This window comes from Lampetra planeri, chromosome 1, assembly GCF_965212315.1.
Source record: "Lampetra planeri chromosome 1, kcLamPlan1.2.h2, whole genome shotgun sequence".
NCBI lineage: Eukaryota > Metazoa > Chordata > Hyperoartia > Petromyzontiformes > Petromyzontidae > Lampetra > Lampetra planeri.
In genome coordinates this window covers 2,589,445-2,617,015 of record NC_136107.1, presented here as the reverse complement: position 1 = coordinate 2,617,015, position 27,571 = coordinate 2,589,445, and the positions used below count along the sequence as shown (strand labels likewise).

The following is a 27,571-nucleotide window of genomic DNA, read 5'->3' as shown; positions in this document are numbered from 1 at the left end:
TTTCACGAAGCAGGCTGCGCATGCACACGCTGTGCGGCACAAGTTGTTGCTAGCGTCTGTTATTGCTCTTGTGTTGCCGAAACCAGGCCTCGGAATTGTAGAACAACATCGCCAACTGTCCCCCTTGCTGCTCATTCATTGGCCACATCTCTCACATTCAATCCGCATCTCCCGAAGTGATTGATCGGATGTCTGAACTCAACGCCACACTTTTAAAGTGTTGCTAATCTGCTCCACGCGACATCGTGACGGCTTCTCTGCAGGCGGGCGGGGGGTTGGCGGATTGTGCGGAGATTTTAGACGAGACGCTGCAGCTGTCGGCCTGCGTAGTGGCCAAGGGGTGGCAGTACAGCAAGTGGAATCGTAGCTCGTCTGGACGGATTTTGACTGTTGTCATCTGTGGGGGATTCCCACCCACATGCAAACACATTTATTCATAATTGGCCAAACATGTCAAATGCGCGACCCTCCTTGAAAAAAAAAGTATTGAGTTCTCGGTGAGGCTTTCCTGGCTAAATAGATGTTTATTGTAGCTGACATTACAAGGCTCTCATCGATCGTGTAATTACACAAATGAATGTCATGGGTAATTCTAAATGGCGAGGAATTTACCCAAGGAGCACGTGGGTGACACACGGGAGGCGCTTTGTGATCGCTGGACCGGACAGTGTCGTTTTTTTTCTGCCACACGCCCGCCCCCCCCAAATACTGCCCTGTTGGCAGCTTGGCAGCGAGAGACTTGGAGAAGAGTGAGAGACGGGGAGAAGAGGGAGAGAGACGGGGTGGAAGAGAGGGAGAGAGACGGGGTGAAAGAGGGAGAGAGATGGGGTGGAAGAGAGGGAGAGAGACGGGTGGAAGAGAGGGAGAGAGGCGGGGTGAAAGAGGGAGAGAGATGGGGTGGAAGAGAGGGAGAGAGACGGGTGGAAGAGAGGGAGAGAGGCGGGGTGGAAGAGAGGGAGAGAGGCGGGGTGGAAGAGAGAGGCGGGTGGAAGAGAGGGAGAGAGACGGAGTGGAAGAGGGAGAGAGACGGGTGGAAGAGAGGGAGAGAGAGGCGGGGTGGAAGAGAGGGAGAGTGGTGGTGGTGGTGGGGGACACTCCTCGCCCCGGTTCCCCGGCTCATCATCGCCCTTGCAGTGCACAGGAATGCAAGCGCGAGGAACGCCGGAGTATAGAAGCTGAGATGAGCAGCTGATTGGGTGGAGAAGCTTGACAGCCTGGAGAAGCTGGGAGGGGAGGAAAAGCTGAGCGTGGGAGAGGCTGAAGGAGGAGAATCTGGGAGCAGAGGCTGGGAGTAGAAGCTGGAGAGGGGGCGCCGTGTTGCTGGGAGGAGAAGCTGGGAGGAGGAGGAGAGGCTGGGCGGTGCGGCTGGGAAGGCGGGTACGACTAAAAAGAAGACTTGCGCAACCCCGCATTTAGGCAGCAGGGGTACGCGCCGGCTCACAGCAAACACAGGCACAGCAGCGCGCGCGGACGCACGCACGCACGCGCGCGCGCACGCTTAGCTCTCCCAATGCACTCCTCCGCACAGTCGCACGCCACGTACTCGCACACTCACACGCGCGCACACACTCACACGCGCCCTGGCAGAGCGACGGTGGCCAGGGGCTCGGCATCATTGGGGAGAAATCCGACCATGGAAGGTCCGGCAATGCGCTGCAAGGTGGTGGTGATCGGAGACAGCCAGTGCGGGAAAACGGCACTGCTGCACGTGTTCGCTAAGGACAGCTACCCGCAGGTAACCATCATTCATTCACCTTTACCCACGGGTAGTCGAATACGCCAGGAGGAGTGTGTGTTTGTGTCGACGTGTCCGCCTGATTGAGCGAGCGTTGGGGTGTTTCGTGGTGTAAATTCCACGTTATTATGGCGAGGGCAAGGGAATCCGTTGTGGGGGTTTCCCACAAAGTTGTACTCACTTTACTCCATCCCCCGATGGGATGATGCTGGCATGAGTAGACCCCGAACGGGATGTGAACTCATGAAATTGCAATTGTGAGTCGAGTGTCAGTCGTCGTGGTGGTTAAATGGAACAAACAGAACGAATAGTTTGTATTTGTAGAGCATATTCCCACATTGTGTCATTCACGTTGATAGCATTTTGAGTGTATGCGTTATCTGCATCGGTTTGCGATCTCTACGTTGTGTTGAAGAGATGGATGTTGAACTTGTCTCGCGCCGTACGTCGCGCAAACCGTCATAATCGGAGGTGCGAATCACAGCGTTAAATAAAAAATACTCGGAGCAAACCACGCCGAAGCTGGTGTCGGATGATGCGTAATACAGAGATGACTGCGTGGTCACACTCAATGGGGGTAATGAGTCAATGTTGCGTCCCCTGCTCGAATGAGCAATTGGGGGCGGGGGGGGGGAAGCGCTCCTATAGACAGGAGGTAAAATAGAATCCTATAATTCCACGTAGGTCAGCCACTCACTTATAGCTTCACTTTTCACACAGTGCCATCTAGTTTTGTGACCTTTTTTTTTGGGGGGGGGGGGGGGGGGATAGGCCGGATCGTGCATTCATTAATTTAATGAAAGAAAGAAATCGCGAATAATATGTTTTTTGAGTGCTTAGGTCTCGCCGAATTAATCGCCATGCTTTGCAGACTTTAAGCTATAATAGGTTTTGTATATGATGTGTACCATTAGCCTTGTTTTGTTTGTGCTCGCTGTACCGCGTCGATGTACGACTTTTTCTATTCGGAACTTGTTGACCATGTATATGCAGTGCTTTTTCGATTGTTTTCATGTTTTTTTTGTTTACGTTATCAGACTCCCTTTGAAAATTATCATTTATTCTCCAATGGCTTTTACCTGTGGCCAAAATAAACCTGAAAAATCGATTCGCGTCGTTCCAAATCCAAAACACGATTCGGGACTCCGTTCGCACCGTCGGACAAATATAAAATAATAAATGAATAAACACATCAGGCTCACGGAATGTGCGAGTGAAACGGGAACCAAAAGAGACTTACCACACGACTCAAAAATGTCGCGCGCAAGACTGGCAAGGGCACATTTTGTTCCGTGTGTGTGACCACGAGACCAGTCCGTGTACATACTTACAGCCCAGTGGAGAGGCACAACAGCAAGCTACTCTGTGGCTATTCTGTGTGACGAGATGTGTGTGTGTGTATGGAGGAGCGGTAGTGCAGCGGTTAGGTATGTATGTTGAACTTCTTTCGCACCGTGCGTAACCAACCGTGCTAATCGGATGTGCGGTTAGTGCGCTGCGCTCACGGCCAATACAAGTGGCGAATATCTGAACCGGGCCTGGGACTCCTCTAGGTCGACTCGGCCTCAAATGAGCACAGTACCTGGTCCGCTGTATAAACATCGACACCTCTTCGCGTGCCGTGCCGGCCTTAATAGGTGCTCGCTAACAACACTTGTGCCAAAAGTATGCTGAGGCTACAAGGCGGATCTTTGTCTTCCAGCCCTGCAGAGTTTGAGAATCCTACGAAGGGGGCTTACTCAGTGAGGTCACGCAGGCTGTGTCCGTGAAGCCACACGTTCATAGCAAAGGCTCACTATGCCATTATAATTCCTCGCACACAAAGCTGCCGTTAAGTATACGTAGCACAACTGAGTGGAGGGTGCACTGAGCGATATTCAAAGCTACTGTAATTAATTCTCTGGCACACATTGTGGGGGCTCCCCTCTGCAACCAATACCGGCCTAACCGTTCACTGATTCACTGACACAAAGCCCGTTATAGATTCCCTGTGCGTGTGTGCGAGCGATACCGTGGCTGCGTGACCCTATTGACGCAAGGTTCAGGATCCACGCTGGAAGCGCCCCCAGTAGCATGACGGAAGAGTGGCATTTGATTAGTTGCCCGACAAACTGAATTAGCTCATGCGCCCCACATATGATGGGAGCGGGCATGTGGGTGTTGTAACCGTGTGAGATGGTTACACGTGCAGTACACACTGCACGTGGGCCGTTTGAGCGAGCGAGCGAGCCACATGCCAACCAGGGGCATGGACGGGACACGTGAGCAATTGATGTTTGAAACTACACAACCCCACCCCCCATCCCAGCTCCATGATGTCATTTTAATGGAATATTGGCGTGAGTAATTGGTATAGGTGGGCACGTAGCGCAATGCAATAATTAACTTGGGGAGTTTCATTATGCACGGGTACCCCATTAGGCAGAGAGCGAGTGGGGCGTCGTTGAAATAATTATACCCGTACGCGTCTGGTGCGTTCGTTTTTTTTTCTCTCTCACACTCGGGGCACCGAAGCGCATTCATCTCATGTGGCGTAAACACGACGATGATTCACGCAGTGTTGTCGTCCCCCCCCCTCCACCAAACCTTTTTTGCTGTTCGCAATGCAGACGTACATTCCCACGGTGTTTGAAAACTACACGGCAAGTTTTGAGATCGAGAAACAGCGAATCGAGCTCAACATGTGGGACACGTCTGGTAAGGTCGCCGCTTCCATGTGTGGACACGGTCCATCGACACACTGTCTCTCTCTCTCTCTCTCGCTGTGCCACGTCCTCCCTCAAAGACGGTGACGATCTTGGCCTTCCTTCTATCATTTAGCTCTGTCCGTGATGTTTACTCACGAAGTTTGCGTGAATGTGTGTATGTTGAATATTCTTGGTTCTTTCGGTAAAGTCACGTAGAAGGGAAATAATACAAATATAAAACAATACAAATTCTCACGACGTTTCGACTGCAACACAAGCAATCGTCATCAGGTGTGAAATCCACGGCAAGAAAATGTGAACTTCTATCGCACCGCACGTAGCTAACCGTGTTAATGGTATGTAGGAGATAATATTTCTCCAAGTGGTATCTATTTAAAATTGCTGATGTACTTTATTCGCTGTCTTCTCTGGCTTTTCGTAACTATAATTATATTGAGCCTCTTGTTTTCTCATTCGATGTCCATAAAATCAAACCCTGCTTTTCTCTAATTACTCTGATTAATGTTCTGATTGTGTACCTGCTGCTATCCGTAAGACATTTATGTTACTTATCTTGTCTGTCCATTAAATATTTTACATCCTTCATTAAAAAAAAAATCCTGTTTCTTCTTCTTTGTATCGTAGAGTTTTTGTAATTGTCCAGATTTCAAATCCATATAGGAGATCAGGCCCGCATATGTAACATTGCAGTATTTTCACTCGTGTTGTCATTAATAATTATCTATTATTTTTCAACAAAAATCCCATTTTCTGTAATATGAATTGATAAACAGTTGCTATACAAATACAAATTGTGTCATAATTTAATGTTTTGTAGAGCAAAATTCCACACATACGTGCACCGAGTGCAGTGCACGTATGTGTGTAGTGCATTTCCCTGCATGTCACCACACACTCACATTGCCCTTAATTTATTTTTAAATGCCTCACACAGGCAGTGAGGTGGTGTATGAAATAGGGCCATCCCATGTGCGCCTCGTGCCACAGACAATTAATCTGTGTGCATCACGAGAGTGTGAGCAGCGCATTAATGAGGATCACGGAACCATCCCAGGCAAGATGCCCTTTAGTATTTCATATCATTTTCACGGTTAGTGGTCTCGGGCATGGAGCGCTGTGGCGGGTGTTTGGCCCAGCGTACACCACCACCACCACCACCACCACACACAGCGCTCAAATTACAACTGATTCCTTCCAAGCGCAGTTTACTGTTCCCACCTGACGTAAGCTCCTATTTGCCCCCCCCCCACCATCCCAATTTCCACACCACCGCGGCCACAACTTCTACGCAATGTGCGATCGCGTTATACGTTTTACGGCGATAAAGTGATTAATTTCGTGCGGGTGGTGAGTTTGGGGGGGGGGGGGTGATATTTTTTTTTCCATGTACACGCTGCGTTTTAATTTTAGCTTCACCCTGCCACTTGTTATGGAAGCATCCGCCAGCATGCTTTGTTGAGCACGCGCCGCGTCCCGCTGTGACGCCTGCTGCTTTCATCTGCCGCCCGCAGATATTGCGCGGCGCAATCCCGAACCGTCTTGGACAGAATGTATTTCAACACTTAATAAGTCTAATCTTGATTTGAAGCTTTCGAGACTGCAGGAATCCACACTCTTTGGTTCTTTCAAAAGATAAGTCCGTTTGACGATTATCTTCGGGGCAACCGTTTTGTCGAGGTTTGGCTCTTTCGAGAGAAAAAAAGTATGAAATATCTTAAGCTTTTCTTAGTTTACGTTAAAAAAATTTTTACATTTTAACTCGTGTCCTATAGGTTTGTCCTGTCTTAAAACTAGTGATGTTTTTAGTCCACGTGGTTTTCTGTTTGCTGGACGCTTACGTCATCTTTAATGCAGACATTGTCATGTGTAAAGGGCTGGGCCCATTAACCACCATTTATTTTACCGCAAAGCCCTAAAAAAAATTCAATTACACTTATCTTAGGAATGGAAAAATAATCAATTGCAGCCCAATTATCGGAAGAAAAAACGCAAATTGTATAAAGTGTGATTAAAGTCTCAGCAGAATTCATTTACTTTTTGGACAGTAGCTTCCACAAATCAAATCACATTTGAATGACATGGTGTGATGGAATAACAATAAATTAGAGGATATTTTGACATCGGATGTCCCTGCCAATAACTTCAGCGTTTGGATATAAATGCACACAATGCTCCTATATATACCGTCATTATGTTAAATCGGTCTCTGGAAGTCAAATTCTGTCAGTTCACTGTGCTTTTTGTCCCCGTCAAGTGCTGCGGTTGAGCATCATCACAAAGCAGCCAGCGAAGTTGGACGCTTGTGCATTGTGGCATCTGGCCATGGCTCAATCCTCATCGCCAGTACCAATGCACATCTCTGGAAACCTGCCTCCTTCATGGATAATCCCACTTTGCACAGGAGAGCTATTTTCACGTATTAGGCCCGCTGCTCATTAGGCACGGATACAGAGCGTGGTGGGAAATGCACAAGAGCTTTCTCACACACACGCACGCACGCACGCACGCGTGTGTGTGTGTGTGTGTGTCACGTGCCCTCAACATCCCATAGCCCCGGACAACCCAAACCCCCTTCCTGTCTCGCTAACACACTGGCCACACCCGTGTTGATTTCACACCCGGCTGCCCGGGTCTTTGGCAGATGGGGTGGTGTGGGGGGGGCTCCGTTGTGCTGAACGGTAAATTGGACCACACTTTTGGTGGCAAGCTAATGACGGATTGCCTCTCGCCAAGTGTGCGTGACAAAAAAAAAACCGAGCACGGCAGCTTCTGAATACACATTGTGTGCCAGACCGCGCCGATACCTTCCAACACGATCAGCACGTGCCCCCTTCTGCAAGGCTTATCGCTCACATTTCGTGGGAGCAGCGTGCGCTATGCAAAACACAAGGAGGGCAATTTAAGAGAGATGTATGCTTAGCCACTCTGAATAAAATAGCTTTATGTAACACTGGGTTTTTTTTTCTTCTTCTTGGTTCTTTCGGTAAAGTCACGTAGAATGGGTTTTTTTTGTCTTCGAAATACGAACGTGAAACAAAAAAGCATCTCTGAAGATATACTGACACATGAGAGGGCGTGTAATGATAGCTTTTTACTGCGCCTGGGCCATGAGTGCGATCTGACTGATGACAAATGCCCGAATGTAAACAAAATGAAGCGTACTGGGCAATAAACGCAGGACGATCAATTGATACATTGCCGTGGGGACAGTTGTGTCAGCAACATGGCATGTAGTTAAGTCGCTGTATTGAGAAGGTGTAATGAGTAATCACCAGCTTAGGCAAAACACAAGGCCATTCTGCGCACTCAAGAATGTATCCTTACCGGCAGGTTTTTTTTTTGTTGGAACTTAATGGTACGAAGCATGACAGAATTATTTAGAGCTAAGCCCTGTGCATGAACCCAAATTAACCCTGTCCAAAAGCTAATCCAAACTCTAATTAAAAATTTAACTGATAAGCCGGGGATCTCTGTAATGTATTCTGGTGAGTATTCTTTGAGATTAGGTTGTCTTTTAATCCATATCTCAACTCTATAATGTCTGGTAATTAGGCTCTTGGCACCATTACCCCGTCTGTATACTCAATACAATATTTTCTTTGTCACGATAATCTTCCATCAAAAGCCCACTGCTTGACCCACTGTGGAGATGCTTATTTAAAGTCTATTAATAATTCACAAAAAGAGATTATGAATCCAGTTTGTTGAGCCGTTTACATTTAAAATATTTTTGCAGAAAACAAAAAACAACAACCCCCCTTTTGCCCAACACAGAGGCTTACAATTGCTACTTTTGAATGCGGTTTCAGCATTATTATTGCAACATTTATTGTCGAGAGTCGTAACAATCCAACAATGGTCTTGTTCATTTAGAATTCTTATTAGCTATTTAAATATACTTTCAAGGGACCCGTTACCGTTCGTTGATGTTTTCTAATTGCGAAACAGTCTCTGCAGCGTTTCCATCCCATTGAGCATTTGGATTGAACTCCTCAAGTTATTTAGCCGCATCGTTTCTCGGTTGTTAAATGAATATTTAATTGGCAACACATTTTGTCGTCAATAAATTGATGTGCAAGTTAATTGTTCATTTGATTAATGTGGTAGCAAGGCTAAAGACGGCGTGGACCTCGACCCGTGTTTTGTTTCGTGTGCTTGTTTTAATGTCTGCGAGGTCACCAAGAGAATGTATTCGTCACAGACGAAGCAATTAAAGGAGGTTATAATAGGGCGCTTTGAAAGAATATGGCGAAACATCGGCGAGCCGGTCTCACCGGTGGGAGCCCTTGTATGGCCCAGCTGAAAAGTTTGGCTAACCGCTAAACTAAATTAATTCTAAATTTCGATTTAAAGCTTTCGTGACTGCAGGGATTCATCTTCTTGGTTCTTTCGGTAAAGCCACGTAGAAGGGAAATAATAAAATAATAAAAATAAAACATAATACGACGCTGTCTCCCCGACAGACCTGGTCTTCACCTGAGGACGGCTGCTTGCGTTGTGGCTAAAACTTCGTGAGAATTATTTTATTATGTTTTATTTTTATTATTTTATTATTTCCCCTCTACGTGACTTTACCGAAAGAACCAAGAAGATAAATAAATTCTATGCAAAACAACAACAACAACAACAACGGTAACAACAATAAACCGTCACTAAATATTTCCGCAAGTACGGCGCATTTATTACACTGCAACTTAATATTTCATATATCATGTTCTCGCGCATTTGTATTACACGTACATGACGGAGCATTCTAAGGTATACGGTATGTACATTATCCCGTTATATTGATAATTTTTATATATTTCAATAAATAATTTAGATTTTTGTAAAAAATTTATATTTTTGGAAAAAATATATAAATTATGGTGCAGCAGAATGCAAAATCCATCCCGCCTGGGTATTACTATTAACATAACAGTAATAAACAACAGCGAAAAGAAATACAGAGAACATTTATAAAGAGCCAGCTCTTTAATGTTCTGCCGCTTTTAAAGCTCACGTTTGCGAATAAGGCAACAGACATTTTTTTTGCATTGATGCCAAAATTGCCGTCTATAAACGCCGGTTGTTTTTGGAGAGCTTCGATGTGACTCGTGTTGGCTTTCGATGCCATCACATGACAGAAAGAGTTCCACGTCTTTACTGCAGACACGGAGTGACATTCTCAGCAGTTCGTGTTTTGCTCGAGAATTCTCTGCACAGAGTAAAACGTACGTCGCAAATAAATAGAAAACCATAAAAGTTTGGGCACTTTCAGTGTGTGGCACTATAATTTAGAGTTTCATGGCGAATGGTCAAACTCAATGTGGCAGAATGTTCTGTAGAACAGTGTGGAAAGGTAAACTACTATAATTATAAACCCTTTCCTTTAAGTTTGCTTCAAAAATATAAAATTGGGTGTCTTAACTTTTTTGGTCGCGAAGGGAAGCTATTTTTTCTGTCAATTTAAATTCTGCACAAGCAAAGTGAAGATAGCAAGTGTGTGCTCCAGCATACTCCTCCCCCTCGGGCTGTCATGTATCCGGAGACGTGGTTTTTTGTTTTATTTTAAACAATGGAACTTGTATAAGATCCGTGCGCACATTGGTGAGTTATACTGGGAACACTTTTAAATGTGTCTACCGGCACCTTCGATGAGCACGGTTTGCTGCGTACTGTGCGAAAGAAGTTCAACACACACACACACACACGTGTACCTGAAACACAAAGCTGCAGACCTAAGCAGTTTAATTAAAATAATGTTCTCTCAAGCATATGTGTTGTTAATACACAACGTTTAAATCATCACTCTGGGTTCTGTTGATGCTTAATTTATTCCAGTGATGCTGCTGCTGTTTCATTGTTTATGAACACGTGACCTGAGCAGTAACTTTTGTAAATGCTGTTGAAATGATGAAGCAACTGATAGGTATGAAATAATTCCAATTAAACGAGGTGTCATGTTAAGATGCCAACTTTGTATGGATGCATATCACGCATTGTGTGCTTTAGAAATGCGTACACACAGGCAGTGTCACCAGGACACCCACCTTGTAAGGCGAATGAAATTCTCCCACTAACAGCAGCAGCAGATTCTTTCCCTCCCACGTGGTTCACCCTCCCCCCCCACCTTGCCCCCACCCCCCCACCTCGCCCCCCCCACCACCCCTCAAGTGTTCATTTATAAACAAAAAAGTTCAGCCAACCACATTTAATCCCAACGATCAGTTCTGTAAATAAAGACGAGCAAGGAACGCACCATTCGTCGAGAAATGTGAATTTAAGAAAATCCCCCCAAACAAAAATAAGGCAATTAAAAAGTTAAACGCATTAAACAAAGCAGTTAATTCTCTTAATTAGGCTGAGAGTTGTTTTAGGCACACATAATTAAATTTTTTTTACATTCTCCCTAGACAAATGGCAGTTTATTTCCACTCATCAATGCTGCCATGCTTATCATCCGATTGTCTTGGAGTGCATCCGTGTGTACAAAATCATTTGCGAGTATATTTACTGATTTTTGTCATGCCTTGATGCACACAAATACCTACTGCCCAAAACGCAGCTTATGGAAGGAAGCACATACACACACACACGTGTGTGTGCTTACATAAGATGCGTTGTGTGTGTGTGTGCTTCCCTTGTTTTGACGTGGGGCCCTCCCATATTTCACACTACAAAGCACAGGCCCAGCGTCACAGTTGATCTTCTCAAGCCAACTGCTCCTCACAAACATTGTTCCAAATGCATCCAGCCACATCCAGCCACGTGGCATCAAGAGAACGTCCTCGCCTCTTGGACGTCACTTTAGCAGCAGCAGCAGCAGCAGCGACTCTGCAACGACAAAAAAATTAATCCGTAAAAACAAAGTTTTTCACTATAAATCCTTTATATGCGTGGCATCGGTTTTATTTTATTATTCATTTCTGTTTTTCTTGAGTAAGAGTTTCATTTTTATCACATTGGTATTTTAAATAAAATATGAAAAAAAATTATTTCAAAAAAGTGGAACATTTTGGAATTTTTTTTCACGAAAATATATTGTCACGCACAACGAGTCTGTGTGCAAAATGTCAGCTCGATTGGATCACGGGAAGTGGGTTAAAAAAACTACCGAAAGATTTGCACGGTCCTAAGCAAGTGAACTTAATATAAAGGATTTTAAAAATACGCAACGTGGAAGAGCAGCGTGGTGGCTGCGTGTGGCCGAAGATTAACAAAGCCGTCCGCGCTGCTCTGAGCACTCGGCACCCTTTTGTTGACCGACGTTGTTGCCCATCCTCAGAGCAGCCCAGCGTAGCTGCGTCATGAGCACTTATGCGGGCATACGATCATTCACACAGCCTTCCCCACTCCTCTCTCTCTCTCTTTCTCTCTGCGCAGACCGTTTTTGTGGTGCGCGCACACGTGCGCGTTTGCGTGTTTGTGTGTTCCCAGGGAAAAGGGGGAGCGGTGGTGTATCGGTTAGCGCGCTGCGCTACGAACTTGGCGACCCCGAGTTTGATACCCGCTCACGGGCCAACACGAGTGACGATTATCTAAACCGGTCCTGGGCCTCCCCTAGGTCGACTCTGCTTCAAATGAGTACCTGGTGCGGTGCGTAAAAAACATCGCCACTGGGGAGACAAAGGCGGCTGGGCGTGGTGATGGCCACCCTACCCCTTCATGTGCCGTGCCGGTCTTCATAGGTGCTCGCTAACAGCGCTGGCCCCAACAGTCTGTTGAGGCTGTACGGGGGGGAGGGGGGAGTCTTTGTCCCAGGCAAAATGTAGACAATGTTCTTTTTTGCTTGGACCCTAAACAATAAAGATGTGTCCTTTCCCGAGTGTCTGTTTGGCCAATAATGGAAATAATTGAGGGGCGTGCGTTGGTGCTGACGCACGCGGCTGTGAGATCTGGCCTCGCATCGCAATGCACGCCGGAAGGAGTTGTTTGTGTTTTCGGAGGCTCCGGTTTCGAACCCGTGTTCAAACAAGTAAGCGCAAGCATGTGGTGGATTTAGACAAGTGTTTTAAGGGTTACCTGATGCTTTGTGACGTGGTGGTGGGGGGGTGAAAAAAAAACCCCGTGGTTATTTATATATTTACATCAAAAAAACAAACCCCCTTTATCTCAGAGGCTGTTTATGCAGCTCCATGCATTGGTCTCTGCTGCAAGAATTCATCAAGTTAAATAATTGTTACTGCCATAGTAATTACACATTTGCATTGATAATTAGTACATCAAAAATGTAATTACCTCAACACACAAAAAAAACACTTACCTTTGAAAATAGACGAAGCAATTACGAGTTCATGAACATAAAAGTCTGCAACTTTTTCTTTTTTGTGTCTCCTACTGCCACATGTTGTGGTTGTGTTTCCGCCACTGTCCCCGAAGCATTGACTTGCAAATTACCAGCATCACATTTAAATTCCAGATTAGCGGAAATCGCCCGCGGGTTGAAACGCTGCGCTTTAACAACATTACTCCCATCTCGGCATCTCACGGCCGTCTCAATTACTCTGGGACATTACTGACAACTGCAGAGAAATCGCTGCCTCCGCCGACAGGGTCATCATAAATGCTGAGCAAATTGATGTCTTAGAGGCGGCTAAAGTTAATCATTGCGCTCTTCTAGGTGGCTTTCAGCCCAACGCCAGGGTGAATTGCAGCCCCAAGGATAGCAGGAAACAGCGCCTGTGAAGTTATTATGCATGGATATTGCCGGTGAAGGATTGCACTGAAGCTATATAAGTACACAGACCTCAGATTTGTGTTGTGTATGCATATGCTGGATAAAGGATCGCGCTCTGGTGCTGTATAAGCACATATACTCGCGTGTGTGTTCTTTGTCAAGCATCCTCGATTTCCTGCGGTCAAGAATTGCACATGGTTACGCAATATAAAGCAAATAACCCCGGTAAGGGAGCATTGTGAGTTTAAAGGGTTCCGTCGATTTTGTGTGTGAAACACCAAAACAGTGGGATGCTACTTTGCTGTACCAGGTTTTTCCACGACGCGGTGCCCATCCACATCAAAGGAATTCTTTATTTCGGGACGATTAGGAAGATGAATGATACAATGAAAATTATCCAGGCTGGGTGTTTTATTCAGCAGCACTCTGATTTCATTTAGGACTGCAGTCTTAATCGGCTCTCAATTGAAGAGTAAAGCACGAGACCTTTTGATGTGGTTTTTCGGGGTATAAATTTGCAGCCCGAGGCTTATTGTTTCACGCGGACTACAACATTTCCCCGTGGCGCTTTAGCCCATCTCTGCAGTGAAGCGACACCAAACCTCCCTCGTGTACTCGGTGCTGACTCAGTCTGCCTGACCCCCAACTCGTAGTGTCCAAGCACCGATCAGCATGGTCATGTTATGCAGCTTTGCGGGCAACGCGCTCCACGCGTTCATCTAGGTCCACAACGAACTATGGTCGCTTGCATGCATAATATGTGCCCCGCTCGGGGAGATTGTGTTCAGCGGAAACTAAGCACCTGGGGGAGATGTTTGTGTTTGACAGAGGCAAAGGGAGCGTGTTTATGTCGCCTGCTTTGCGTTTGACTCGTGTTTACACTCGCCCAGCGCCCTTTCATCTGGCAGCCAGGGCCTGATGAACGTTTTGCCCGTGTGACAAACTGCTTTGGCCACATGGTATAGGATGTGGAAACTCAGCAGGGCAAGCTCTCGGTAGGGTAGGGCCAGATTCCCCTACCCCCATTACCAATCCTGCGGCAATCCCCCCCCCCCCCACATTTCCGTCAAGGCAAGCAGACCACCCCGGCAGATGCCTATAATCTCCACTCAGTCTGGCAGCAGGTCACACGCCACCAAAGTCCACACATCCTGAGATCAACCTGCTCGCGGCTAGGGTGAAAACATTTTTAACAGCGTAGCTTTGTCATTGATTGTGTTTGCTTGTTTAAAAAAAAATCCTTTCCTCCCACCCTCCACCAAAAATTGGTTACAAGTCACTAGCCGGCCGAATCCACAGCGAATCACCTGCACAGAGTGGGGGAATTCAGAGTGGCTTGAGCTATGAGAAGCTTCCTGCAAGGCTACACTTTGTAAACAGCAAAACAAAACCCCCCCCAACAACAAACACTTGCCAGGGTTTTACTTGGCTGCCACGGCAGCGCTACCGAGCCAAACGCACTCAGTGCTGTTTCCATGGCTATCTGGTTTCTTTTTTAAATCTAAAGCAAACTTATCCGGGGCGCTTGATAACGCTTGTTGTGGTTCGAGGTGGCAGATAATGATAACATAAACGTTTACAGATATATGTCCACTTGCATAAAGGCTTCCGTAGAGAAAACTGAACAAGCAAAACATATACACATTTCGCCTGGCATTTAAAATTCTATTGAAAATGAGTTTGCACAATTGCATCCGTTATGGTTCGCTTTTAATTCAACGGAAATACAACAGCGTGAAAGTCTCGTATCAATGAATGCAGATTCCTGCCTACATCATGTCAAAAAATAAAATTCTGCATTTCCGCTAAATCAGCATTGTGTACTTTCAGATGCGCTTCTGTGGCCGTCTGAAACGCTCTTCCGAATTTAGGAAGCCACTGGAGCTATGCAATTTAAAATGATCTAGATTGAAAACTCATTTCTTTAGAGCTGCTTTTTGTGTTTAGTTTGTTGTCCTTCCCCCATACTTCCGTTTAGCATGGTTGGCTATGTACGGCGCGAAATTAGTTTATACATACACACCCAGCATATTCATGAATGCCAGTGATATCCTCACAATGGAGCATTTCCTGCTCAGATATTTTCAGAACAATGATTTTTTTTAAACATATAAAAACAATTTCTGGTGCAAATATCTGAGCAGGAAACATATTGCAATCGGATGCCAATCCCACTGCTGCATCAAGGCCTCCCCCATGCCACGCCAGGTGACGAGGACCGATTGACCATACTTCACCACCCCGGTCATTGCGGCTTGATGAAGGGAGAAATCCTGGGCTGGTTAATTTATCACCCATCTTTGATGTGAACCGCGACTGGGAATCAAATGTAGATGGTGCACATATTGCGGTGCCCCCCACATTGCGCGCGTATCCCGGTGCCCCCTCCGTTTGATCTGTCCACGATGTCACTGTGACCGGCAGGGGCCCCCTACTACGACAACGTGCGTCCGCTCGCCTACCCGGACTCGGACGTCGTCCTCATCTGCTACGACGTGGCTCGGCCGGAGACACTGGACAGCGTGCTCAAGAAGGTGCTTTAAACAAAGATCCCCCCCCCCTCCTGCATATCCTTATTGGACTGTTGGGAAAAAGTGCTGTTAGCGAGCACCTAATGAAGGCCAACGCGACAGACACGGGGGTGGGTGGCAAGCACCACACCCGGGCCGCCTTTGTATCCCCAGTGGCGATGTTTACGAGGCTGAGTCGACCTAGGGGAGGCCCGGGACCGGTTCAGATAATCGTCACCGGTGTCGGCTGCGAGCGGGAATCGAACTCGTAGCGAAGCGCGCTAACCGCGACGCTACCGCTCCTCCGCACAGACAAGACAAAAGACACGCTTTGTGCTCCTGCTGCCACTACAGACGGTGTTTTGCTTTGGGGAAATCCGGCAAATCCGACTGAATCTGGTCCTGGAATCCATTTCACGATGCGCCTGCCGCTGCCAAGCCCCATGTTTGGCATTTGGGGGATATGCCGCAAAACACCTGTCAGTAAGCAATACGTCAGCTGCTGGATTTGTTACGGTCGGTTATTTGGAGTATTTTGAAAGTTGCTACAGGCTACACAGGCCTGGCATTTTCACCCTGCACAAGCACCATAAATTACAGGCACTCGTGACCCTGCTTTTGAGCAAGCCCGAGTGTCCGATGAAGTGTTGAGCTGGCATTTTGATAAATAATCTACACTGCTTATATTAAAGGTTGCGCAAAGACTTGTTTTTGTCAGGGGTGGGTTTTATGGTTTATTCCTATAAACTACTTTTGTTATTTATTTGATCAAGTAAAGCCCACTGAGCTATATTGCTATTTTGTATCCTGGCTACAAATGATAGCTCAACAAAGTGGCTTATCGTGTGGACATTTGTAGCAGCCGAATGCTCTAAATACACGCGACCACGGGGAGAACATTCAAACTCCAAATTTACGGGCGTCGGGGTCGGGATCGAACCCATGACTGGTGCTTATAGTGCTGACCAAGGCGTGCGTAGTGCTGACTCAATAAATGGGGCGAGTGGAATAATCAGAAGCAGCTCTTTGCATTTTATAACACATTATGTACAATGCATACAAGAGGCAATTACAATCAGTGCATTTTCTACATGCAGTCTTTCGTAACCAATGTCATGATTCACAATTGATTTTTAGGTCAGATTACGTGGGTTAAATGTGTGTCGTACACCCCCACCTATCAACGAAGCGGCGTTACACGTGGGGGCTTGCTCTCCTGGACACCCGCGCGCCCAAGAAGTGGAAACACGTCCACGCCTGCTCACGTGGCAACTTCATTCATGGGCCGTGTCGGGTGGAGGAGGGTGTATGACACACATTTTATTTCCACCGTCTGACCCAAAAATCGATGATGATGATGATGGCAAAAATAAACCATGCTCGATTAGATTACACCTGGACTGGATGACTCCGTCACGGCGCGTTGTCGCCCTGCGGTTTTCTTCACTTGTTGCGAATGCACGACGCGTCCGGTGCTCGTGTACAATGATGAATGCGATGCGGGGGGGGGGGGCTGAGCAGGAGTGGGTGGGTGGGGGAGCTGCTATCGCACTTATCGTGCTCACCCCCCACCTCCCCCCCCCCCCACTTTGTTAACGAGAGCCAGAGAGCCGCGGGCTCTTCGATCGGGGCGCGTGCGGAGCATTGGCCGAGGTTTCCCGCAAGCAAGAAGCTCGCTGACGTCGTCAACGAGCGTGAGCCCGCCGTCACGCGAACTCCCCGTGGTCGCGGCGGACTTTGGCTCGGTGGCCGTCAGACATTTAAAATGCTTTCGTGACTGCAGGGATTCATCTTCCCGGTTCTTTCGGTAAAGTCACGTAGAAGGGAAGTAATAAAATAATAAAAATAAAACATAATAAAATAAAATAATTCTCACGACGTTTCGGCTACAACGCAAGCAGCCTGAAGACGGCTGCTTGTGTTGTAGCCGAAACGTCGTGAGAATTATTTTATTTTAGTATGTTTTATTTTTCTCACGACGTTTCGGCTACAACGCAAGCAGCCTGAAGACGGCTGTTTGCGTTGTAGCCGAAACGTCGTGAGAATTATTTTATTTTATTATGTTTTATTTTTATTATTTTATTACTTCCCTTCTACGTGACTTTACCGAAAGAACGAAGAAGATTTAAAATGAGTTTGCGCAATCACGTCCATGACGATTCGCTTATAATCAGCATAAATACGACAGACTGAAGTTTTGTATCAATGAATGGAAGATTCCTGCCTACATCATGTCAGAAATAAAACTCTACATTCCGCAAAATCAGCATCACGCCCTTTCAGATGTACTTCACTGGCCGTCTGGAATGCTCTTCCTTCCGATATTAAAAAGCCACCGAAGCTGTTTAGTTTGTCGTCCTTCCCCTCCGAACCTCTGATTAGCACGGTTGGCTACGTATAGCTCGAAAAAAGTTCAATGTACAAAGACAAAGATCCCCCGTATAGCCTTAACATACTGTTGGGGCAAGTGCTATAAGCAAGCAGCTATTAAGGCCGGCACGGCACACGAGGGGGTGGGTTTCCAGCAACAGGCCCGAGCCGCCTTTATCTCCCCAGTGGCGATGTCTACCACACACCTCACCAGGTACTCATTTAAGGCCGAATCGACCAGGGAGGAAGCCCAGGACCGGTTCAGACAATCGTCGCCGGGTCGCCAGGTTCGTTGCGCAGCGTAGCGCTCACCGCTACACTACCGCTTCCCGTCGTGCTCGTGAACACACTCGCACTCGCTCGTGCCTCTCACTCGGACCAGAAGCCTCCCTCCCTCCCTTCCTCCCTCCCTCCCTCCCGGCGCGACGCAACGGGGATCGATGCAGTAAAAGCAAAATTGCTCCGATACTGCGTTTACAAAAGAACGGGGGTGGTGGTGGTGGGGGGGGGGGGTGGGAGACCCCATTGCATGGGGGTCCGTTTGAAGTCGAGACCCCCTTCCCCAGCCCCTGCTGCCACATCGCGGTTTCCATTAGCCCGCCGCCGTCTCTCGGCACAGATGCGTCGTCCAAGCTCTCATATTGCCGAGTGCTTCTTTTATACCTCTGCGTTTGAAACGGAGGGATAGTGCTGCTCAGATCAGGCAGGGGAGGTTTTCAATGTTTGTGAAGAAAGGGAAATGCTCACTTGTGTCAATGTCGTTGTTGTTGTTGCTATTTCCAAACAGTGGCGTTAGACGTTCTTTGGTTTGTGCAGGGATTCGCATAAATGTATGTGTGTTAAACTTCTTTCGCACCGTACGTATCCAACCGCGCTAATCGGAGGTGCGGGGGAAGGATTTAATTATATTTCAGTGCTCGCTTACCGTGGTTCCAGGTTAAATACTCCAGGGAGATAGGAGAGCAAACGTTTTACCGCATCATCGTCATCATTTGCAACGTCAATCACTCGCGTACAGATTATTTGCAATTGAGTTAACGCAGCTTAAATATCCTGCTCTGTCTGAATTCACAACGGGCTCGTTGACGTCTGTCTGGTCACCGACACACACACACGCACACACACGCACCCCTTGTGCTTGGTACGTAATGCCGTAGTCCCGAGCAGTTCCGGAGCCAAAGCCCCGCAGGTCACGTGAGGTCAATCGTAAATCCTTCACCTTCTGACCCCGACTTTGGGGCGGGCAGTAGCGGTGGGGCAGTGGGGGGGGGGGGGCACGGCTTTCCGTGTGGCCTGCAAGTTGAGTCGTCGGCAGAGTGAGAACTCCTCCGTGGCAGATCATCCGAGTAGCATAAGTAGCTCCAAATGTAGTAGTAGCTACTATGACATACGTAGTAGCTACATATGTAGTAGCTACGGGCCCCACACTTTCAAGGCCCCCGCGCTAAATGCTTTCAAGCTATTAATTCGGGTTCAGTGATTCTGCACTTGCTCTATTACTATAGTACTATACTGCCTTCAACTTTTATGAACGACTAGGTGTTTAAGGTTAGCGATTTGTCGTATTACCTGTCTGTGTAGCAAATGACACAAATTACAATGACTTTACTATGCAAGTAAAACATGTGTGTGTTTTAATACATATGCGTTTTATTTATTTATAACAAATGCTATACAGGCCCCGCACTAGCTTAATCTGGCACTGCTCCATGACAGTCGTTCCCGAGACGTCCCCCCCCTCCCCCGTCCCTTCACGGATCCTGTGTTCCGTGTCGAGTCGCCGCGACAATCCGTCGTGGCGCGAGGACGACGGCTCACGTCGTTCCCAGAAGTCACTTTTGTTTACCACTCTACCTCCGTAGAAGCCCTTTCATTTTTACACTTTTTGACAGATTGTTCACGTGTTCTGTAGACACGATCCCTTCACTCGAGCACGTGCGAATAACAATCATCATAAGTGCGCGCGAGGTACAAGAGGGAGGTATGCATGTTGCGTATGCGTGTCGAACTTCTTCCGCACCGTGTGCTAATCGGAGAAGTCGCGCGTGCTGCCTCGCGCTCGTGGAGTGTTCACGTTTGTGTAATCATTTGGTTTTTTTTCGGCTCAAGGAGGATGCCCCAGGAGTAGATCGTTTCTCAGATTAGGGCCGTGAGCTCAAGGTGTGACTACGGGTTCGTACCCGTCCCGTCTGCTAACCGTGTACAGCAGCAATCAATCAGGATGAGATCTTAAGCCTCCACAATCTGTCGGAGTCTCATTTCCTCTCCTTGGGTGGCACTGTTATTCTTTGCGCCCGCAAAGCTTACAAACAGGTTCTAATGCGACACACACATGTGCGCTAAAGATCCTCAGTAGTTTATTATTCAGCTGCCTTGGGCGGTGCTTAATCGAGAGCGAGTTGGCTTATTTTGCGTTGTGCGATGATCCACGTTTGGTTAAAAATTTCCTTTCCGAAGCCTTAATGAAAACGGATTATGATGAGATGCATGGCTACGCTGATACAGACCCTGCAGAGCAGTTGCTTGAAAAAAATTAAAGAGCAATAAAAATTTCAATGCCACATTCAGGTTAATTGACAAGTAACACGGCATGCTGGTCTGTGAGTGCCGGTGCATCCGTGTGTGTCGATGTGCATGGTCTTCATAGGTGCTCGCTAACAGCAATCACCACATCAGCCTGTTGTGGCTATTGGGGAAGCTTTGTCTCTCAGCTGTGTGTGTTTGTATTGGGGGCGGTGTTGTAGCAAACACCAGTGACGATTATCTGAACCGGCCATGGTCCTCCCCTAGATCGACTCGGCCTCAAATAAGTACCTGGTGTGGTGTGTAAACTTCGCCACTGGGGAGACAAAGGCGGCCGGGCGAGGTGCTGTCCACCCACACCCTCGTGTGCCGTGCCGGCCTTCATAGGTGCTCGCTAACAGCACTTGCCCCAACAGTCTGTTGAGGCTACACGGGGGATCTTTGCATTGATCTTTGTTGTAGTAATCCATGGAGTGCCCCCTACAGTCTCGGCAAACCTCGGTTAAATTCCTGGCCACGCATATCAGTGACATTTGCTATCTGAACCTGTTCTGGACCCTGTGGAATGTTGCTCCAGTCTAAGACGAGTAAGGCAGGTGCCAGTGTGGTGTGTGACCAGTGTCAGCCCTGGGAAGACAAAGGTGTCTGGGAATGCAGTTTTGCCACGCCACTTCCTCGTGCGAACACGCCGGCGCTGAAAAGTGCCCGCTTAAACTTGCTCCGTCAAATCTATGGAGCTAATCGGAGGTGCTTCGTCTGTTCGTGCGCGTGCGTGCGTGCGATTGCTGGCATGTTGTGCTGGTGCAGTGGCGGGTGGAGAGCCACGAGTTTGGCGCAAGCACCAAAGTCCTGCTCATCGGCTGCAAGGCTGACCTTCGTGCGGACCTGCAGACCTTGCTGGAGCTGTCCAAGCAGCGGTGCATCCCTGTTACGCAGGAGCAGGTAACAGCAGCTCCATCGAACCACGCTCGGACTGCCTCAACCTCCACATTCAAACAAAAGCCACTCGCTCCTGTGTCAGCCATCCTCTCTGCGAGCAATTTTTTTTATACTCTTAGCTTTTTCGGTAAAGTCACGTAGGTAAAAAATGAAATAAGAATTAATAAAAATAAAATAATACAAATAAAAAAAAATCACGACGTTTCGGAGGCAACACAAGTATCCGTCATCAGGTGGGACCGTCACAGCCAGATTTGCTGTATACAGACACTTGTGTTGCCTCCGAAACGTCGTGATTTTTTTTAAATTAATTTTAATTTAATTTTTTACCTACGTGACTTTACCGAAAAAACTATGTGTATGAATCTTTGCAGTCACGAAAACTTCAAATCTAGAATATATATATATTTTTTACCCAAGCCACTCTTCTTGCGTATGATACAATGCTTGAAACTCGTCACACTCGTGATGTCCTCCAACGCTTGCCTACGAGGGGGGGTTTGGTGGTGAGCATGTGGTTACAGAGCGCCATGCTATAAGTACGTAGACCTGAGTTCGTTTCCCAGTCGTGGGGCGAACGTCGGCAGCGAGTGACATCTGGGCGGGGTCGCGTGTGCGTGACCCCGTCGGAGACCCGCACCCTCTACGGTGCGGTGAAGTATGATCAAGCCAAACCCCCATGATCTATACGACGCCTGGGAGGTCGTTGTCCAGCAGAGGTTTGAACAAGGGTGCTGTCCATTACAATTATTACGAGGGGAGTTGGTTTGGGAAATGTATCCGGTCAGTTTCGTGTAACATTCCTCTGTTTTACTACCACACGTTGGTCAATTATTCTCACAAATGTCGTGTAGTCGCGTAACCGCAGTGTCCCTTCAGTATTAACTCGGCTTCATCGTGCACAAATGTGTCTGCTCGGGGAGTTTTGAGACAATCGGGTTCAAGGCGTGCTTTCAAATAAGCCCTCGCTCAGCTGCAGAAATTTTTGCCGACTATTGAGATATTTAAACTATTTTTACATTTCACGGCCAGTTAGTAAAATTTGCTTGTTTGTTTTGTTTTCTTTGACAAATTTGGAGACTGTGAACATTGTTTTCCGTATGCTTGTCGGTGCGTTAAGAAGGGAACGCCGAGTGAATAATTCATCCGCCGCTTTGCAACATCTCGTGCCATTGTTTACATGTTTGCACCAGAATGATGTATGCTCAGCGAAGCGCTTGTTTGGCTATGTAAATGCCTGGTAAATAATTGCGCGTGCGAATGAAAATGTCACGCGAAAGCGCCGACACAAACGTGATAATAACCCCGACAAACCAATGCCCGTTTGTCATCGCCCGGGGTGTATCCACGCGGTCGCATCGCCGCCTTGCTTGAGGGGCGATGCGACATGCATCTTTCACGAGGCTCAAGGGAGGAATATGCATTGGGTGGCGGAGGCTGGAAGTAGGGTCACGTGAGGTTAGAAATTGCGTTCTTTCATTTTGGTTAACTTCAAATTGGGAATTTTTTTTTTCAAAACGAGAGAAAAGAATTAGTGGTTCTTGACCCCCACAGGCACGGTCATTAGTGATGCTCCACAGAATGCACGGAATTTGCGAACGGGCTCTGGGTGGCCAGGCTCCCAAACCATCTCCAACACCAATTAAAAACCGACTGTTGTTTTTTTTTCCATTATAAAAGACTAATTTTCCAGAAGAGTACACATCTGAGATGAAAACGCAGAGGCTAAAATATAACCATTAAAAAGTGCATTAAAATTCGGGCAGAATCAGAGAGCTCTGACAGTCCCTAGCAGGCAACACCGGTCAACTCGATAGTTTAATGTGGGAGTCGTTTGTATAAAACAAATAAAACAGGGTTGAATAGCAAACCCGATTGATCGAGGATCGAATAGAACATTCGATTGGTACAGCGGTATCACACATTGCCACAACTGCCACGTGTAAGTAAAAAAGTTTTCCACTATAAATCCTTTATATGCGTGGCGGCTAGAGTCCTCTCGTCCTCTGGCTTGAGATGGCTGCCACCTATGGGTCAGATGATTGCCTGCCACCATTAAGCAATTGGTAATTAAATAAATAAGCAGAAATTCCTAAACAGTGTAAAGTTATGGAAAAAAATTTTCACGAAAATAAATTGTCACGCACAACGAGTCTGTGTGCAAAATGTCAGCTCGATTGGATCACGGGAAGTGGGTAAAAAAACGACCGAAAGATTTGCACGGTCGTAAGCGCGCAAGCAAGCAAGCAAGTGAACTTAATATAAAGGATTAAAAAAAAACTCCTTAACATATCACGGAGAGAAGAAAATCTCAGATTCGGAGCGGAGGGGAGTACGTCATGTAAATGCATCGTCTTCAGTGGTGCATTCCCCATTAATGTTACGCAGCTGACAAAAAAACCAACACTACTGTCCCAGGCAGACTTACTGATGTCACTCCTCAAAACGATGACGTTCCTGGGAAAACCAGGACAGGTGGCATCCGCGGTGTCACGCAGCTTAGTACGCTGCCCAACAGAAACAGGCCTTTAGACTCCTTTTCTTCTCTAAATGTCAAACTGATAAGCCACTTTGTTGAGCTATCATTTGTGGCCAGGTCGCTTGTGAAAAAGAAGTTAATACCTCCAGTGTGCTTTGTCTGGTAGGATGGGTGATGGTTTCGTGTTGTATTTGTTTGTGTTTGGGTGATCTCTTCAACCTTTCTTCTATTCTGCATTCCTGTCGTAACGTTCTTACCCCGTGCCCCGGCTGGACATCTGTGAAAAAGAGCTTCATAGCTCATCGGATTCGTCCAGTATGAACAAATATTCTGAAATATTCAGAGCGGGATACATCGTGAATAAGAATCCCGTGGCTTGCGGAGAAACGGCAAAACGTCTCGCGGGAGTAGTAAGCGGCTCTACGAAACAGCCGGGGCATGCATCCTCAAGAAATGTGTACTGGGAGGTTTGCCGTTATTATTTTAAACATATATATATGAAAGAACACTGTTTTTACAATACCTCGGGAAGTTTTCGGCTAACCGTAATGAACGTGTTCGTTGTGGTTTTTTTTTAGCAGAATCGCACATCTGACGCAATCTCACACGCCATCTGCCATCATCGCTAGCAGACACGGCGTGGCATTATAGATCTATTGTGATTGATTTCAGAGACATTGTCATTGTCTGTTATATTTAAGAATTACATTTTCGTTAGCTTATTTGAGTTTCTGAGCTGTGTTAAATTAATCTCATGGATCCTTACAGCTATATTGTAGCCCAGATAAAAATGAGATTGTGGATGTAGTAGGTCTCTTTGTATTCATGTGTCAAGTAGACTCAAATATATTGCCATCTAAGTGAGCAGCCTTTATATTCCTGGGCATAACATACTGTGAGTGTAAGCATTGAATATCTGTAGGCTCACCACTTGAGCTAATTTTTCTGTCTGGGTAGAATTATGGTAGAGTGCCAGATTGTCAGAAGGCTGTGGAAACTAATCTCTGCCAGGGAAGACTCGGCTCATCATATCTCGATTTGAAGTTTTCGTGACTGCAGGGATCCATACTCTTTGGTTCTTTCGGTAAAGTCACGTAGGTAGAAATAAATTAAATCACGACGTTTCGGGCGCAACACAAGCGTGTTGCCCACTTCAGCAATTGTCTCTCGCTGTGGTTGTCCCACCTGATGACAGACGCTTGTGTTTCGCCCGAAACGTCGTGATTTAATTTATTTTATTTTATACCTACCTGACTTCACCAAAAGAACCAAAGAGTATCAGCTCATCATCTTTCCGAAGATGACAAAATGAGCGTTACTTTGTGAGAAGTCCGCAGTTTGTTTTTCTACGGAATTACTTGCCCCTGCCACAGAAAGGTGGAATTCCCACCGACGGCTTAGGACCGTCGGATGCTGGCGAACGCCACCTGACGGCCCGTAAAGTCACGTAGGTAAAAAATTTAATTAAAATTAATAAAAATAAAATAATAAAAATCACGACGTTTCGGAGGCAACACAAGTCTCCGCCATCAGGTGGGTTAACACGCTGTTCACACCGCCCCAATTAATTCTGCCGTCCGAACCGCCGGCCCCGGCTAACGACGTCCCGCGCGTTCGCTCTCGCGGCCTTGCACAGGGCGCAGCCGTGGCACGGCAGCTCGGGGCGGCCGCCTACGTGGAGTGCTCGGCGAAGCTGTCGGAGGACAGCGTGCGCGACGTCTTCCACATGGCCACGCTGGCGGCGCTCGGCCGCCTGCCGCGCTACCTCGTCCGGCGCGGCCACTCGCGGCGCGAGACCGCGTCGGCCACCCGCACGCCCCCCTCGTCGCCGTGCGACGCCGTCTCCACCGCTGCCACCTCCACCGCCGCCGTCGCCTCCTCCGCGCCGCCCGCCGAAGGGCAGAGGGCGGCACGGCACCCGCGCAAGGAGCGCGCCAAGAGCTGCGCGGTGATGTGAGCCCCGCCGGTGAAGGCGCCACGAGCGCCGCTGTCGCCACTGGCGCCGGGAGCGCCCGGCGTCGCGGGCCGCGTGCCGCTGGCTACTGCCGTGACCGCCGCCCAAACTTCCCACTGCCGGGGAGCAATTGAGTTTGTCGTTTAGCGTGGCCCCGGTGAGGGACGAGGCTTAACTTCCTCCTGCCCCCCCCCCACCCCGGCCCTCTCTCCGTTTAAGAGTATCACTGCTTGTGATCGTGAAAATACAACCATCCCGAGAATAACAATGGCCTTGTTTGGATAGAATGTGCGCGGTGGTGGGGCATCGTGCGTGCGTGCCAGCGAGCGAGCAGGCGTTCCTATCCTCCAAAAAACTCGGGAGTAGTTCTCCAAAGATGGAGCGTGTCGCCGTGTTAATACAGCTGCCTTGAGAAGTCGTTTGTTTGGATGGTTGAGTGTCGGACACCTGGAGCCGGAGAGTTGCAGGTCAAGGAGCGGACGCCAGCCTGAGCGGAGGACATTCTGCGTGCGGTGCAGAACTCGCACCCGCCATTGGGAACGGAAGATTGCGGAAAGAGACAAAACGTCAAATCCGTGCGAATGTGCGTCTGTTACTCTTGAAAAAAAAAGTGCAATAGTTGAGACTGAAGGAAATCACGAATAACAGCAAGAGAAAATTAATCAGTCACGTGTCTTCATGAGTTGTTGTGTAATCTATCACGAGCTACGTAACGGAAAATGTATCAGTAGCGGTAACTGTTTTTTGGCGTGGGTCACTGTGATAACTCTCATGCGATGTGCTGTAATTTGTAATTTATTTCCGAATCTGTAAACAATTCGATTTTTAATTTTTTTTTGTTGAACACGTTGTTTCACCCTCCTGGAAAGTAACAGTTTTGATTACAGCAGAAGAAAAAATCGGCATTCGGCATTTTATTTTCAGAAAGTTGTACGGCATTTTGTTATCTTAAAAAAAACACACACACACGGCGTGACATTTTTATTTTCGGTTCGAAGAACGTGTAATAAGTGCTTTTTATGTCTGTTAAATGGTTTCTAAATAAATACTTAATTTGCAACCACTGTGTGGGAAAAACTGATAAGGGCCAACAATACCTGGCTGCTCCTGGCATCTTCACATATAGGCGGCTGCTGCTGCTGCTTCTTCCGCGGCCGGTGAGCCGCTGTCAAAGTGGCACTGCTCGGCTCCTCGTGCTTAAGCCACCGAAGCTAGGCCCAACCTCGTGCGACATTTCACGTGTGAACAGATTTCTCATCTTTGCTCGGTCACGGACAAAATCGAACGGCAAGTTCGCAAACGAGACGTATTTTACTAGCTCGAGGCTTTCGCGACCAACATGATCTATAATATCGTTTTTTTTGGGTTAGATCTCGTAAATATAAATGTGTCGTTAAACCCGCCACCACCCGACACAGTCAATTAGTAAGGGGTTTGTCACGTGAACAAAACGTGCCAATTCGTTACTAGTGTAGTGTTGTAAAGGACGGACTTCTAAACTTCTTTATGGCACACACTGTTTATTATCTTAATACACAGTCCCTATCACACAAAGGGGGTCTATGGTCCCCTCACCTGTTACCCTGAGGAGACACAGCCTCCGGACCTTGCAGGCTATCTAATCTCCCTGCTATCCCAGCGTCCTCTGACTGGACCTAGGGGATCTCTCCCCGACCACTGGTGACACTGAGCCC

The 27,571-nt window shown here is 47.4% G+C and overlaps 1 protein-coding gene across 1 annotated transcript; it reads left to right on the top strand.

Moving 5' to 3' along the window:
• Nucleotides 1-1,133: 1,133 nt before the first annotated feature.
• Nucleotides 1,134-26,937, top strand: LOC144726899 (rho-related GTP-binding protein RhoN-like). Its single transcript, XM_078605822.1, has 5 exons — nucleotides 1,134-1,735; nucleotides 4,345-4,432; nucleotides 15,527-15,636; nucleotides 21,313-21,447; nucleotides 25,560-26,937. The coding sequence occupies exons 1-5, from the start codon at nucleotides 1,511-1,513 to the stop codon at nucleotides 25,878-25,880; spliced, it is 879 nt and encodes a 292-aa protein (XP_078461948.1). The 5' UTR covers nucleotides 1,134-1,510; the 3' UTR covers nucleotides 25,881-26,937.
• Nucleotides 26,938-27,571: the final 634 nt, after the last annotated feature.

Coding starts and splice junctions, on each gene's coding strand:
- LOC144726899 (XM_078605822.1), top strand. CDS start 1,511: ATGCACTCCTCCGCACAGTCGCACGCCACGTACTCGCACACTCACACG. Junction 1,736..4,344: donor CTAAGGACAGCTACCCGCAG/GTAACCATCATT, acceptor TTCGCAATGCAG/ACGTACATTCCCACGGTGTT. Junction 4,433..15,526: donor CAACATGTGGGACACGTCTG/GTAAGGTCGCCG, acceptor TGTGACCGGCAG/GGGCCCCCTACTACGACAAC.